This window comes from Pinus tabuliformis, chromosome J (assembly GCF_031772625.1).
Source record: "Pinus tabuliformis cultivar Carrire ecotype Pingquan chromosome J, CPIR1, whole genome shotgun sequence".
Taxonomy (NCBI): domain Eukaryota; kingdom Viridiplantae; phylum Streptophyta; class Pinopsida; order Pinales; family Pinaceae; genus Pinus; species Pinus tabuliformis.
In genome coordinates, this window is record NC_142295.1 from 47,141,525 (window position 1) to 47,159,095 (window position 17,571).

At 37.5% G+C, this 17,571-nt stretch overlaps 1 protein-coding gene across 1 annotated transcript in view; it reads left to right on the plus strand.

Annotated features, from left to right (window-relative positions):
* The first annotated feature begins 5,515 nt into the window (after positions 1-5,515).
* The window catches only part of LOC149225421 (Phototropic-responsive NPH3 family protein), a 61,577-nt gene continuing 49,521 nt past the window's right edge, over positions 5,516-17,571 (plus strand). The window contains exons 1-2 of the mRNA XM_089377085.1: positions 5,516-6,749; positions 10,084-10,153. Coding sequence (XP_089233211.1) covers positions 6,691-6,749; positions 10,084-10,153 — 129 coding nt within the window. The 5' untranslated portion in view covers positions 5,516-6,690. The remainder of the gene's footprint in view (positions 6,750-10,083; positions 10,154-17,571) is intronic.

Consider the following 17,571-nt stretch of genomic DNA (forward strand, 5'->3'; position numbering starts at 1 on the left):
TGGAAGCACTTTGGGCCTGAAGAAGCTATATGGGAGATGGTGAATCAGATGTGGGCCTTGTATCCTTCATTGTTTTCTGGTTGAGTCAAAGCAGTTTTGGTTTCATGTTGGTATATGTTTTGTTGAAATTTTGGTATATGTATATATATGTATATGGATGTAAATACCGCCATGAGCTAAGTTATAAATCTCCAATAAGCGGTATGGGTGTCATAATATTATGGTTGTTATCTTGTCATGTTGTCATGATGTTTTGAGCAGGTCTTTCATTGTAAATACAGCAACGAGCTAAGTTATAAAGCTCTATGGGTAATATGTTTGCTTTTCAACGATTTTGCTGAGGTCATGGTGTGGTTTAACACCAAGGATGGTGTTCCCCAAGGGGGAGGGTTCTGTAACAACCCTGGTGAAAATTTCATGTAATAAAAGTTAATAAAGGCAAAATAAGAACACGGTTAAGGGACACTTATTCCAAACTGAATGTTGGGCAAAGATATCCTAGTGGGCATCATTGGATGTATGTTTATGGCTAAGGAAATTGGCAAAGGCATTAAAAGGCAAAAATGCATTTTTGGCACATTTATTTATGACAATAAAGGAAATCAGGTGAAAAGTAAGGTGAAAGCTCATAAGTTGCATGTGAGGAAGAAAATGAAGGAAAATAATGGAAAATGAAGAAAATAGAGGCCTCATTAATAGAAAGGCTTATGAGGATAAGTTGGTAACCTTTTGTCAGTTCAAGTTTGGAGCTCTCTTGTTATTCTCTCTCTCTCTCTCTCTCTCACTCTTGGTCACTTAAAGTTTTCTTGGAGCACTCTATCTTTGGAGCAAGGAAGGAAAAGCAAGCAAAGGGAAAGGAAGGAAAGCAAGGATCAAGGAAGGAAAGCAAGATCAGGCAGCTTCGACAGGAATACTTTCAGGTAACCTTTTGCATGTGTGATTTCCTAGCTGGTTTGGACATGCATGACTTTTCATGTTGGTGTATGGTTCTCTTGCTGTCAGTGGCATGGTTTTGCTAGGTTATGACAATGGTTTTCAACCTAGCGTTGCCTATTTCCAGATGCCATGGTATGTTGGGATGTTTATCTCGGTTTTGAGCTTTGGTTTGTCGGATGGATTTCAGAATCTGGGGTGGACGTGGTCTTAAGTTTCATTCCCAAAGGCCTAGGAATCCCTTAACCAGTTTTGGCGGGATACACGGTAAATCCTGAGGGAGGAGTCTCAGTTTAGGGCCTAGTGATCTGGGTTTGCATTGCGATAAAGCCTGAGAGACAACGAGACGAAAAATTCCTCAAGGATAGTGATGGATTCCAGATGGAATTCCAAGTTCGGTTCGGTTTTGATCGGAGCGCCGGGTTTGGTGTGATCACGGTTTGATGAGGGTGGAGGTGGTTTAACCTCTGGATTCCCTTGATTGTTCTTGGATTGCTTGTTCTAGGAGATCCCACATTCGTGCTTGGAATATGGCATGGGGGTGATTGGTTGAAAGAGAGATTTGGTTCAGCCATGTCTATGGTCGGGTGGTACGTGGAAGTCCCGAACCTGGTCAGATTTGCATATGATTAATAAAAGCTAAATTCTCTTACTTTTGCACTGGTTTATATGTGGATTTAATGGTTGTCACATCTATGATATTTATATGGTTTTAAGATGGTTATAAACATGGTTATATGACTGGTTCATGTCATAGTTATTTCATGTATTTACTTGTAATTGCTAATGGATGCATGCAAGACCTAATTAATGTTATAATAGTTCAATGGAGAAGGTGGTGATCCTTTTGGTTATGTTTCATAAGTTCTTTCAATCATTTATGCTCTGTATTGTATCCTAGACCTGTAGGTTGCATTGATGCCAAGTGTTTGATAGAATGTCAGTCCTAGTTGGGGATGCTCAGGCTTAGTCCTGAGGTTTATTTTTGATTTGTTTATCTTGTCATCATGTCTTTGATGGATTCTGAAGGTTATAACAAGTTCTGGGTAGAGGCCGAGATTCTGGGCTAGAAAAGTGGCTCAAATCCTGGGGACACTTACACAAGTCTGCTGAAAAGAGTCTAGGGATGCTGGCACATAGGCATATGAGAGCGACTTTGACTTCTAGTCACTGTCTTGCCTATATCATGAGAGCGGCCAAGGGTTAAAAGGCTTAAATCATCAATGAGACTTAGGGACAGGATGTCTGAGTGGCTTACGTGTCTCCTGAGGGTGTTGTTGCTAATGTGGGTGGGTTTTTTGATATGTTCTGTCAATTCCATTTCCTTAAGGTCACTCTTTATAGTGACCTCTCTCGTCGCATGTTTACCTCGACTGGTCGGTTGCTTGGGTGGACCTGGGAGGAGGGGGTGTTACACTGTTTGGTTGAGGATAGTTCTTCAAGACATTGGACAAGAACAAAAGAAGGCCACAATTATCAAATGTGACAACCAGAGCTCAATCAAGTTGGCAAATAATCCAATGTATCATGCAAGAACAAAGCATGTTTTTTAGAGAGAAGATATAGTCTAAGTATTTTTTTCTTAAATATTGTAATCCTTGTGCAAATGCTGTTGATATTTTCACAAAGCCCCTTGGGAAGATGAAATTTGAATTTTTTAGGGAGATATTAGGTGTGGATATTAATCCTTTCTCCATTAAGAGGGGGACTTAGAAATAATGGAGAAAGTTGTTGTATTGTTTTGATTACATTTTTATTTAGGATTTAGTTCCTATTATTCAGGAATCTGTTTGATCTCCCTAACTAAATGTACTCCTATAAATTTGTATTGTTTGTTTTTTATCATTAATGTGAGACAACGCAGTGGCAGGCTCAGGGGCTCCTCACCTAAGGTTTGCATAATTCCATTTAATTGGTTTTGTCTTCCTAATTTTGAGTTCACCCTCATAGATTAGACACCTAGATGCCATGGGGAATCCCCACTTTAACTTGGAGATCATGCTTGAGAGAAATAATCAAATCAAAAGAATTTGTTAAAATATAAATGGATGCCCCACTATTTAACCTCACAAAATTTTGACATCCCTACTCATAATAGTGACTCAAACATGTTGATCCATAGGAACCCCCATAGTTAAGAGCATATGTTTTCTTATAAGAGGTCATAGGTTCGTATCCATAGGGGGTGGAGTATGTATACCTTGTAGAATTTAGAAATCATTGCACGGAGGAGGGCCCCTTGTCCCATAAACAAGAGGGTCTCATACACCAATTCGGTGTCTAGATTGGCCCCAAGCTTAAAAATATAATATTATTATTATATACTCAAAAACTCTTTTTATCACCCATAAAAGATTAGATCTTATTGATGACAATCCAAATTTATATATAAATACTTAAGTTGGATTGAGCTACCTTCCACCCATACTTGTAAATACATGAATCCTTCTTCTAGCTATAGAGAAAATTAAATTCAGCTTTCCATAAGACCATTATAATTTCCATGAGCTTATACCCTAACAATTGTATGATCAAAGTTGAGAACTTCAAGATTGTCTATCTTCAAAAGGTAGAAGAGCCAAAATCAAAATAATATCAACAAAATCCTAAAAGGATTGATCATTCTTCTTTTAGTTTGAGTAAAAGGTCCTCAACCTTTTGAAAAGAAATCTACATTAATTCATCATTTTCAAACACTGGTGTATATTTGTTACACCTTTTGAAGGGTTTTTTGGTCTATTTTATGGTCTGATTTACCCAAAATCTGATAGGGATTTGTTGGAATCACAAGTTGAAGTTATGAACTCTTCACAATCCTGGTGACCAAAAAGGTTTTCAAGGTGTTAAATCCATATATACAGTAAAAAATCGATTTTAAACATAAAAATTCAATTTTAAACAACAAAAATAAAAGTTTCACCCAATTTTTTTTTGCGAAATTTCAAACAAAAACTCCAAAACATATATGATGATGATGATGGTTAACGTCCGCTAAGACCAAACATTGGTCTATCGGACCTAAAGAAATAAATTATTTATTTTGATTTAAGATTTTATTCCTATGCTCAAAAAGCTTGGAGAGAAGCCTTCCGAGCTCACTATAATTTTGACATTGTAAAAGGCTAGGAAGGTCAGTATTGTAACAAAGATTGTGAAACTAAGATCTAATGTGGTTGTACATAGGGCACTCTAAGAGGAAGTGGTTTTCATCCTCGATGTTCCTATTCTCACATATATGGCAGATCCTTTCCATCCATGGCATTTTAGGAACTGCCCAACGACCTGTTTCACTATGGAGCTCCTGAGAATTCGTTCTAATCTTTGCTATATTAATTTTCTTCTTTGAGCTAGTTAAAATAGAGAGATACTTTTGATCTTCTAGAATGGGGTTGATGACCTTCTTATAATAACTTAATTTTCTTTTAGCTACTAAATCTTTCTCACACCACATTTTTTCTTTGAACTTAGAAATAACAATATCTTTAAACAACACCTTTTCAACAAACCTTTTAAAACATTACCATTTTTATTTTTTACTATTTTCATAATCCAAAATTAAAATAAATATATCTTAATAAAATAAATATTTATTTTATATATAATTTTTCTTTATTCTCAATTCATTCTCCTCTAAAGATTATTAACCATAATAATAATAAAGATTATTAATCATAATACTATCAAGATGAGAGAACAAATAATTCATACCTCCATTATCATTATTGGAAAATATTACAATCTTTTATCAAATCACATTCTTTTCTAAATTTACTACCAAAATCATGTTTTTATAATTCCACCATCTAAGTAAGTTATACTTAGCTTTTATCTTATAAAATTTCGAACCTTTCGAAATTCTAAAAAATCGTATTTTATTTTATAAAATAATTTTTGGATCAAACCAAAATCTTTCCACTTTTTTAAAACTATTTTATCTTACAAGCTTTAAGTTAACTCAAAGGGTATTGAAATTAAAAAAAATAGGGAATGATTCCACTTTCAAATCGGCCATGTGAAATTTTAAAAATTATCTAAATTATTCCAAATTTCAAAGGTACCAATCTCCATCCCACAGTTGGATGATTCCGAGAGATTGAGTCTTTTTGAAAAAGGTTTATATCAAATTAAAAAAATGAAAATGATTTAAATAAAATTATGAGATAAATCAAATATTTATATATAAACAAAGTTAACTAAATATCTAACCACATTAAAACAACAAGTTATGTTTGAAATTTTATAGAAAAAATGACCAAACTTTCACATTCATATCATATTTCTCAAGTCCAAACTCTTGGAAAGAAGCCCGAGTACAAAAATGTCCATTGAGTTGTGGGTCTCACTCTGATAGGGTTCACCACACCTAATCTAAACTTAATTCTGAGCACATTCCTATTAGAACACGTCAGCAAATAACGTTTAGATGTAACAGAAGGAATCCATATTTGATTCCTCCGTTCCTTGACCGAAGTTAAACAGCTCAGTTATCCATAACACCCAATGGCTGCATTAAAGACAACATATTGTGATGAGATGCTCCACTAATTTTTAATGGTAAATCGAATCTTTCAATCATTTTTAATCCCTATTCTTCCTTGATTCATATGAGCTTCCCTGTAAGTGATCGATTAATTATTCATGCATTGGATACTGGGAATGACTTATGGGTGTATTGGTTACGTGGAGATGTCTGAGTAGATCTGCTTCCGTTTGGAAACTTATGTAATTCATCTGTTAAAACTGATTTCGATCAGGTTTTGCTTTTGCCTGCACAAGGCCAGAGTTATATACCGTATATGGGTCGTTGCTTGACTTCTTGATTTTTATTCCTCCGCTGATTTGAGGGGAGTCATTCTGATCAATCATTTATTCATGAGTAGGTTGGCAGCTCTGGATTGGGAATTGGGGAGACAGAAGAGTCTTTTGAGCTTGTGTCTTTGTTTGTCATAATTGTTATTTATTTTAGGCCTTTTCGGTTCTTGTCATATTCAGCGAGAGGGACAGGAAAGTCAAGGCTGTTGAAGCACATGGCCCAGTTGTCTTGAATGTTTAAGAAAACAATAGTGTTTAATATACAGGTTTTCTTAATCCATTCCGCTTTTAATTTCTTGTTTTGCTGCTTCATAAGCCAGAAGAAGAGTGAAAAGAAGAAGTTGAGAATTTGTTTCGTGGGATGGTGGGGTATGCGTTTAATCGCATTACGTTGGGATTGAATTGCTGTGTATCCTTGGGCTATTTTGAAATGGGCGTTGAGGTGGGTGGGTGGGTGGCCTGAGCTTTGGACTGAAGTGGGCATTGATTTCTTTAGTACATTAGGTCGCAGATTCTGGTATTGGGATTGGATTACAAAGTGGGTGGCCTTATTTTGTTGTGTTTTAAGCCTTTTGAGTAGCATTTGGTGATGTGTTTTGCTTATCTGGTTTGGTGGAGATTCTGCAGAGACTCTTCTGTGATTGTGGAGGTGGCCTTGGTTTGGTGTAGATTCTGCAGCTGCTCTTCTGTTATTTTGGAGGTGTTCTAAGAGGACTGGGCTTGCATTCGTGTTTGTACATGGGCATTCTATCTTATGGAAGGAGAGTCCTCTGAGGGATTTTTAGGAACAGGGGCTCCTTGTAGTATGTGGTCACCTGAGATATTCTCGCGCCGGAGCCTACATTGTATTGTGTTCCATAGAATTCGGAAGCTTTGACAAGTGGATACCTCAGTCAGAACTCAGGACTTACATCTAACTTCCAGTCAGAGCCGATATTTGTGGAAATGGCTTGTATGAAGCTGGGATCCAAGGCTGATGGCTTCCAACGCCAAGGACAGGCCTGGTACAGTATTTTATTTTCCCAACTTTTATAGAAAATATGCCTTTGTAAATCAAAAAGATTTCTCGTTACTGACAATAGAAGATTTAATGCATTAGCTGGTTTTCAAGTCAAAGAAATTTGTCCATTACACGGGTGTGCCATGAGATTGCTGCTAGTGGTATTCAGTTCAAACCCCATGGAGTTCTTTCACTTGCACACATACCATAAGCTCCTAGTGGGTGTTTCAAGCAATGCGCAACCTGACCCCTGATCCTCTATTTCTTGACGCCTTTATTTTAGCGATCAAGATGCTCGGATTCTTTCGCCTTCTCGAGTCTAGGTTTATTATGGTTCCCGGCTCTTCCTTAATCTACGGTCTTTAGCCTATTATTGAACTTCCTGTAAACTTTCCTTTTCTCCTAGTTACGTATTGTTTTCTCCTGGCGATTTGCTAGGACCCATTTTATTTTCAGGTTCATTGTGCCGTGTCAAAACCACTTTGTTCTCGCTTCAATAACTCTACCCGTATCAGTTTCGATGCAAGCGAAGTGAAACGCGTGGCGGATGTGGACCGATTCATCGAAACACTTAAGTTTCACATGATGTAAGTACCATTTTGAAAAATTTAGGCAAACAGAGAAGAAAGTATACGGATACTTATCTTCCTCTTCATCCCTTCTCATGATGAGTTCACAAAAATTTGCACTTGAGCTGCGAGTGATGCAATGATATAAAATAAGAACGTCAAAATGTAGTCAAGGGTTTTGAAAATAGCCGCCCCTTCGAATCTGAAGAACTGATCACTATTAGCTTTAATATGTATAGGGAAGTTACCGTGTGGATTTCGGTTCTGAATATTTTTGAAATGAGAAACATCATTTAGGATGGAGTTTATTGGAACTTATGTGAAGTATGCCTTCGACTTTCATGAAATAATATCTTGATCCACTGGTTATGTATTTGTATACAATTTTGAAGCAGCCCTAACTATTACTGATGTTTTCTTTTCCCTTAAAATTGGAAAATATGTATTAGTAGCAAGAAAATCCAGAATATGATACAGTTGCCTATAACTCCTTTTTTTCGCTGTAGACGTCTTTATAATTGGTTCTGTGGCCATCTCCTGCGAAAAATGTAATTTGAGCATTTAGATAAATACTGTTAATGCCCAGTCTTGCACATAAAATGGGGAAAGGTGGGAAGGGAGAGATCTGATGCATTCGTTTGATATCTATGAGACCAACTAGATGATGAGATAAATGCAGTCCTTATAATGGGTTCTTTGGCCATCTATTGTCGTTTCCTGATACAGTTGCCCACAGTTATTTTTTTGGTGCTGTAGCAGTCTGTAGAATTGGCTCTGTGGGCATGTACTGTCAAAATATATTCTGAGCAAATAGAAACATCCTGATTTTATCGAGGAAAAATCACGAAATTGCAATTTTTTGGCCTAGCCAATGTTTGCCAATTTGTACCAATATTTTAGTGGTATCTTAATTTTGCTGATGTTTGCCGATTTTATCCCGATGCCAATGTTTGCAACATTGCTGTAAGATACCCATTCTTGCACCCAAGATGAGGAAATGTAGGAAGGGAGAGATCTCATGCATTCAATTGACATCTATGAGACTGACTATATAATGGCACAAATGCAGTCTTTATAATTGGTTCTTTGGCATCTACTGTCAAAAATGTAATTTGAGCAAATAGTAAATACTGTAGGATGTCCAGTCTTGCATACAAGATGGGGAAGGGTAGGAAAGGATAGGTCTGAATGCATTTGATTGATATCTTCGAGATCACTTACCTGATAGCATATATGCCAAAAATGTATACATGTGCACAGCTAGCCTTCAAACCTTAGAAACCAATTTATTCTAATGTGGATGGATGTAGAGCGGAAACAACATTAGAAAATCTCACCACAAGATGCTCCCCTTCCCGTTGTCACTCTGAATCAGTTACAGTTGTTTGTCCCCAATGTTTTCTTTGACCTTTTTGCTTGCTGGAAACAATTGTGTCTTGCGTTGAACAGCTGCTAGTTATTGCCTCACACTTGTTTGAACATTCTGATGCTGCTTTCCTTATGTGAACATATGCTTTGCACTCCAACAAGTTAACACTCTGAACTCTCTTCGCTGCTTCTGAATTACATGCCTTGCAATGCCCTTCTTCCAACTCTTCATTTCTTTTATATTCCATATTAGCTGGTTGAACCCTGTTCTTATTTTTTCTAGTTCTCTGTTTATTCCTACTGTAATATCATTTTCAAGTACTGCTGAGACTTTAAAACACAGGCACATAATGAGGGTGTTTTATTTTTGTGTTGGCAACAGAAAGCAATTTCTGTGGCTATCCTGAAGGTAAGCTTTCAGTTTCTTTGCTGGCCCTTGCAATTCTACCTTCTGTACTTCTTATCCATTCTTTTACCATGTATCCTCCTTTCTAATAATGGTGTTTTATTTTTGTTTTGGCAAGCCAAAAGCGATTTCTGTGTCATACCTGAAGGTAAGCATTCATTTTTTTGTGGCCCTTGTACATTCTCTCGTATCTACTCCTTATGCATTTGCTATTTTGTTTTTCCCATGTATCTTTCTTTCTACAATGAAATTTATATGGCTTTTTGAATAAACTTCATGAAGATCCTTTTGAAGATCCTTGGTTCAACCATTATGCTTCATAGGGGTTTTGATGTTGACTTTTCTATAGGCTCATGATGTGCATCTTCATCATTTGTTGATTTGCCTTATATATTGCTTGACAAGACATCATAGCAATAGAAGAGCATTGGAATGGCTAATAGGCCCAAAAGAGTTTGAAGTTCTACTTCCCAAGTTTTGCTTGTTTACGTGAAAGATGTAAACAAGATGGAAGAAAGATGTTCACCTTTATCAAGCTTTAAAATTCTACAAGATTCCTACCTTAGCTTCTTTCGAGAACGCAGTGTTTGATGTTTGTATATTTTACTGTTGTGGTCCTTTTCCTTTATCCATGACAGTTAGCTGATTGCATCAACTCTTCAAGCTTTATTGGACCTGTTCACGATTTCACATACTAATTTATCTATATGCAATAGCTCTCAAGAGGTTGGCTATGGTGTTTGGGACCATGGAATGTCTTGGTCATTGGAACATCATGTACATGCAGTCACCTGTGTGTTTATGTGTGTGTGAGAGAGAGAGAGGGAACCTTTTTGTTTGAAATTTCAGTAGTGTATTGTTGTTGCCAATGGGCTTTTTTTTCTTATGCTTGCAACGATCTATGGCTCCATTTCAGTAAAATTTCTACCTTTCATTAACATATGTTATATTTTCTATTCCACCTCATAATTTCTCTCAAAATATGCTCTCTGCAGGTTCTGTACAACAGGGCTTCCGAGTGACATCCTCATTGAAGTTGGAGATATGTCCTTTCACTTACACAAGGTTTGTCTCTTTAGCATGTTGGATGTGGACTTAATTGAATGCATCTCTTAACATGATAAGTATGTGAATAATCAATGCAAACATGATTCTCTTCAATGAGCATGTCATTAAAGAGAGGCATGGTGTGGTCTAAAGAGCTGGAAAAGTAGCATATATGCTTATATGCATATGATTCCATGCTGATTGGTTGCACAATTCTGATTTTTAAAACAATATGACTAGAATATAATGAGCAATCTTAATGACTCAAATTCCTAAGCAATCTTAATGACTCAAATTCCTAATGTCTACGATATAATTTTTGTGAATAGAATATTAATATGATGAGCAATGATGCTCATAGAGGATGAGCGGAAGCAGGATTTATAAAGGGTATAGATAAGATAACCTGAGACAATTTTATTCATGTCCGACAAATGACCAAAAGGTAGGTCAATGGAAGTAGGAAATGCAGCCAGTGATACCAATATGTAGGAGTGCCCTAGGCTGCCCCAAAAGCATATAGCAAAATAAAACATGAAAAAAGATGAACTAAATATCATACCAAACAAGGCAAAAGAAGAAACACTGTAAAATATAACTAAGCCTTTGTAACAAAGGATGTGGAGGTGGTGGGTGAGGATGAAGTATGTGCTGTGGAGTTGATCACTGAGAAGGATCCAATGCATTGTCTAATTATGTCATCTGGGGATTGTCCTGGGCTGAGAGGGCCTGGCTGGATGATCCTGGGAGGCAAATGGAAGCCACTAGCATAATTTCTCCTGGCACTTGAGGCCGAAGAAAAGAATCTTGTGATATCTCCATATTTACTGTTATATGTGGCCAATGTCAGTAAAACATTTATGCAATGCTCCACCCTTGGAGAGCATGCAATAGCATATGAGATGAACTTAAATTTCAATCACATTGCAAGGAAGAATAAGTACTTTCAACGTCCATTAAAATAATGGTCATACCTACAAGTGCCCATACTATCAGAACCAAGCTTGCCTCTGAACATTGGGTGGTTCTTGTGCTGCAGATCTCTCCCATGCATGGACCTCCTTGCCATTGATTCAACATCACAAGAATGGCAGGCTAGATTTGTTCCCAGCTGAATCCTTTGAACAAATTCCATTTTAAAGTTGTGTGAGCACCCATTATGCAGCAGTATCATAGCAACTTCACCTTTAGTCTCACACCTAATCGCTAATAAATCTGTATCAGCTAATTCTTTGTCAAGCTTCTTACTTAACTTATTTGGACGTATCTTTTAAGTAGCTTTATACTTGGACACTAAAACAGCAAGTTTTAATTTACAATTTTATATGTTTGTGTTTTAGCCCTATATTATGGAAAACTTCCTTGAAGGGGCAACATTGTTTACCCTAATAACATACTTTTTCACCTTTGTTAATTCTTTTGTTGGTTGTTTTGGAAGAAAAGTTCTTACTCTTGAAATTTCTCTTAACCTTTGAGCTTCAAAACAATTTCTAATGCTGAGCTAAGTCACCTGACACGGGGACACGGGACATGCAGGACATGAAAATTCGAGTGTCCGACACGGGCACGTTTACCCCCCTGGAACAAGACACATATATATATATATATATATATACCAAATAGATATTTCTTACAAAAATTCTCATTCATGATACAAATTCAGACATAGATCTAGATTCTACATTGTAAATTGTAAATTTGTAAGTTTTACAAAGTAACATTATGCATGCAAATACAATTGTGACAGATTCATCAATGATCGAATAGGAGAAAGACAAGAAACTGCAGTTTTCTTATTAAGTCATCAAAATCAAAATGTGTTACATAGGTAGTAGCAATGCCAATGGCAAATAGAAATAGCAAGTAAAAAACAACTACAAGCCCCAAGGTAGTAGGCAGCTCATGACTCATGAGTTATCAATCATCATCATCAAAATCAGCATCACTGTCATGGTCACCACTGCTCATGGTCACACAAGGATCAACACCTACATTTTCAATAACTTTAATGAACAACTCACCAATATATTGTGCATCCTTGTATTGTCCAAGGGCATCCACTGATTTCAAGAAAACCAGTCCATTCAAGGAAGACACCATGAAGTTGATGAGTGGGTGGCTTGTTGGATCTGTCCATCCATAAAAAACAATACTAACCCCAAATGTTGGCCATGCTGATTTAATATGCTCAAGCATTTTGTTCACCTCTTTCTTTGCTTTAGTCAACAATGTGGTTCTAAGCTTCTCTGACCCAGGAGGCACATACTCTAATGGAGCCCCTTGAGCTAGAGCTCGACACATCTCAAGAAATAAAGGTGAGTGTGCAACATTAAAGGATATGAAGTTTTGATAAAAAAAGAATGCAATGGTGAGATCAAAGTCTTCCTATCTCTCTTTATGAAAAATCTTGTACATTGGACCAAGTGCCACTGCCTTTCTTTTTGATGCTTGACTACACCCCCACCAAAACTCTCAAATGGAAATTTGTTGCTGCTTTTCCTCAAGAATGGAAGGGGATCATCATTCTTGTTTTTTTTTAGATGATGCAGCCACCCTTGTGTTGGAAAATCAAAGATATTCTATTAGGGTTTGATTCTCCTTTCTTGATAATTACTTGTGAGAGTGCTGGCTTCTTTTACTTCTTTATTATCTTATCTTTCATCAAGCAATTACCATATTATGTGTGTATGATGATCACAAAAACAAGAGACACAAGATATAGGCACATGCCAGGGCAAAACCCCTCTCGAGGGGAAAACCCAGTCAAGATAATTCTTCCTTTCAATAGTATTCTTTGAGACTCTTTACCCTAGACCAAGACCAAACTTTCCCTCCACACCATGTTAACCTCTCAGAGTTTCGACCCCTTCCAGTAACTTCGACTAGGCAGCATCTTCCGACAACATGCAGCTTCTGGCAATAGCGAAATCTTAGGAGACTTTGATCTCCCGGCCCAAACCACGAAACAGAGAGAGAGAGGCACCAAAATCTCGATTTTCTTCCTCTCTATAGACTTCCCCAAACTCACACTTCTTTCAATCTCCCGGTAACAAACTTCGCTCTTCTCCAGCTCTTCTTGAGATATCGAACTTGCTTGAGAGTGAATGCTCCAATTCACTTTGACCTCCTTGTATATATAGGCTTCTTGTGGGTCAACTTAGGGTCCTTAGGCCGACTTTATCTTTCTTAGGCCGACATGATGTGGAGGGTACATAATTCATATTTGACTTGATACAAAACCTTTTTACATGATTCAAAAGCCCAAGAAGGGTCTCTTTGAATATACAACGACTCTATAAAATCAATATTAATTAATCCTAGGAGTCCACAATGGGGACTTTCACTAATATAATGATGACCCAAGCATGAAACCCATGCTTTAATAAGTCATTGTTACAATAATAAAATTTCTTTTCTTTATTCTTTTGACAAGTACATTACATAATGACTCAAGTACATTATTGAAGACCGAACATAGTTACATTTTCTAACATTCCCTCTTAAATAGGGAGGTATTCATAATGTACACATGCAATGGAAGATCTCAAATTATATGAAACATGAAGAACCTTTAGGCACGCCATGGACTAGATTCTTGACTAGGGCAATCTATCCAATTAATCTTTCAACAGTTTAGGCACCGCAATGCCATGGACTAGATTCCTGACTAGGGAAATCTATCCAAGTGGGAATAAGGTGGACTCAAGCTTTCAGCCCCTCTAGGTACCATCAGGCTTACTTGCTAACCACCAACCTAATCATACATGTGTGTATCCAAAACAAAGCTCAATAATCAACACCATCTTTTCAACTTCGGGATCCAGACATCAACACAGAGTGCCGGCCAAATGTCTCCCCAGGTAATGCTTCACTCGTAAAGCCTCAACAAATCTCTTCCATTTCCTTATCATCAATACAATCGCCAATATCTACGAAACCCAATAGGTTCCTTAGATTCGAACTTCTTATTAGGAAGAGCCTTTGTCAGTATGTGTCCCGTTCATCTGTTGGGACATACTCTAACTTCATGATCCCATCCTGCTCCAAGTTCCTAATAAAGTGGAACTTATTATTGATATGTTTCGTTCTTGAATGAAACACGAGATTTCCAGACATCTTGATACAACTTTGATTGTCACAATTATTCACAATAGGACCCAAAGAGATCTCGAACAAATCTGTCAGAAGCTTCCTTAACCAAACAACCTCTTTTCCTACTTCACATGCAACTACATATTCTGCCTCGACACTACTAAATGCAACGGGATCTTGCTTCCTGCTCATCCATGAGATCATAGCAGCTCCCAGACTAAGGCATCCTCCAGTAGTGATCCTTCCATTGGTCTCACTGCCACCCCAATTAGAGTTTGTGAAGCCAATTAGCTCGACTTCCTTACTATCATACTTTAGGCAGTGATGTATAGTGCCACGAAGATACCTCAATATATGTTTGGCAACTATCCAGTGATCATGACAAGGCTCCAACTGAAACTGACTAAGAATGTTCATTGCAAAACATATATCTGGCCTAGTATTCCCCAGATACATCGGGGAACCCACCAACAGACGATATGAAGTAGGATCCATAAGACTAGAGTTAGAGCTCCTCAACTTCTTGAGGTTGGTGATCATAGGAGTAGTCATCGGCTTGGAATCCATCATCCCGAATTTTTGCAATAACTTGATGATGTACTTTCCTTGCCCCAAATATATCTCCTCAGGTCTCTGCCATACCTTTAGACTTAGGTAATAGTGCATCAGTCCTAGATCCTTCATTTCAAATTCAACTGCCAACATCTTCTTGCGTTCTTGAATTCTTCGTTCTACACATGTGATGAATAGATCATCCACATATAATAGAATAATGACGAGCTCATTATTCACGACCTTGATGTATAGATTTAGATCAGTAGAACTCTTCACGAACCCAATTCTAAGTAGATATGCATCCATTCTTGCATACCATGCCCTCGGTGCTTGCTTCAAACCATATAGGGCCTTCTTGAGTCTGCAAACATGAGAGTCCCTGCTATTCACTTCAAATCCCTCGGGTTGTTCGATGTACACTTCCTCATCAATGGTCCCATTTAGAAATGCGGTCTTAACATCCATTTGATGGATATTCCAACCCATTGTAGCAGCCAATGAAACCAATGATCTAATGGTAGTGTACCTTGTTGTAGGTGCAAAGGTTTCTTCATAGTCAATACCTTCCTTTTGAGAGAAACCCCTTGCAACGAACCTTGCTTTGTACTTGTCTATACTTCCATCAACAACATGTTTGATCTTATAGATCCACTTCGATGTGACAACCGATTTGTCACTAGGTCTAGGAACGATCTCCCAAACCCCATTCTTCATGATGGATTGATATTCTTCCTGCATAGCTTTCTTCCAAACCTCTTCATGCTCAACTTCCTTGAATGTAGATGGTTCAGCTTCAATTAACTTTGTCATATATGTAGCATAGCCAAAATATCTCTTCGGTTTCTTACTTTCCCTGGAGGAACCTTTTGCAACTTCATGTCCTTCAACATCTTCTAATGTAGCTTTCAACCAATTTGGCCTCTTCCTTGTGGTTGGGACAACCACCAATTGAATAGGATCACTTGGTCCTTCTTCTTCAACATTTGTAGTAGAGTTCTCATGATGAACTTCTTCTTCTTCAAATACGGGAACTTCTTCGTCATCAAAATCAATAGGAATATCCTTTGATTTCTTATAAGCTTGATTTTCATCTAATATGACATCCCTGCTTGCTTCAATGTGTCTTCCTTCCTTTATATAAATTTGTATGCTTTTGAGGAAAGACTATAACCAACGAATATTCCCTTGATACTTGTCGAGTCCAACTTCTTTCGCTTGTCTTTTGGAACATGGATATATGCTGGACTTCCAAAGATTCAGAGATGATCCACACTCGACTTCTTCCCTGTGAATACTTCTTCGGGTGTAGTATTATCAAGACTCTTATGAGGACTTCTATTTTGAATGTATACGGTAGTCATTGCTTCTTCACCCCATAAGAACTTCAGTAGATCTTGATTGATGAGCATAGTTCAAATACCTTTTTCAATTGACCTATTCTTCCTTTCGGCCAATCCATTTTGTTCGAGATAGTAGGGAACAATGAGCTCCCTCTTAATACCTGCATCCTTACAATATGCAATCAACTCTTTAGAAGTGTATTCCCCACCATTTTCAAACCTCAGAGTCTTTATCTTTCTTTCGGTTAGGGTTTCCACTTCAGCCCTGAACTCCTTGAACTTATCAAATACTTCATCTTTAGTTTTGAGTAGGTAGAGCCATGTCTTCCTAGAATGGTCATCAATGAATGTTACATAGTAAAGATGACCTCCAAGTGATTTGTCAGACATGGGCCCACACACATCGGAATGGATGAGGTCTAATATTTCTTTAGACCTAGTTTCACTATTATGAAATGGCTTTCTAGTATGTTTCCCCAAAGAGCATCCTTTGCACACACCTTCATGATCTAACTTCATATTAGGAATACCATGAACCAGTTGACTAAGAGTAGGAATGACCTTGTAATGAAGATGACCATACCTCCTATGCCATAGCTCAATGGGACTTATTTCCATATGAACCAAAGCTTGAGATGGTGTAATGACCTGGTAAAGACTTCCTTCACGAACTCCAATAACCCTAGCTTTATCAATGCTAAAGTCTTTTATCCAAACCAAAAATTTTCTATCAACAAAAGAAATTCTTTCCCCTTTATCTTCTAAACAAGAAATAGAAAGTAAATTCTTTTTCAATCCTGGAGCGTAGAGAATGTTGTTGAGATGTAGCTTCGGTCCATTATCCAGCTTCAATGATGTTGATCCCAGGCCTCTAACAACATAGCTTTTGTTGTCATCGAATTCCACTGCATGAGAGGATGGATCCTTTGATAGCGGGTGAAGTTGATTGCTTTCACCTGTCATGTGTCTCGATGCTCCACTATCAATGATCCATGCATTGTCATCAGTAAGAGAACTTGTAAGGGCAGCCAAGAATCCTGGACTCTTAACCTTGTTGAACAAATAGTAGATGACCTTCTTGATCCAACTTCTAGTAGTGTTGTAACCCAATCTTATGTAGTTCACTATAGAGGGAGAATTCGTGCCAACAAAGTGATCTTCGACTTCTCTTGACCTTTGCTCTGAAACCATGTTGGAAAATCAAAGATATGCTATTAGGGTTTGATACTCCTTTCTTGATAATTACTTGTGAGAGTATTGGCTTCTTTTATTTCTTTATTATCTTATCTTTCATCAAGCAATTACCATATTATGTGTCTATGAAGATCACAAAAACAAGAGACACAAGATATAGGCACATGCCAGGGCAAAACCCCCCTCGAGCGGAAAACCCAGTCAAGATAATTCTTCCTTCCAATAGTATTCTTTGAGACTCTTTACCCTAGACCA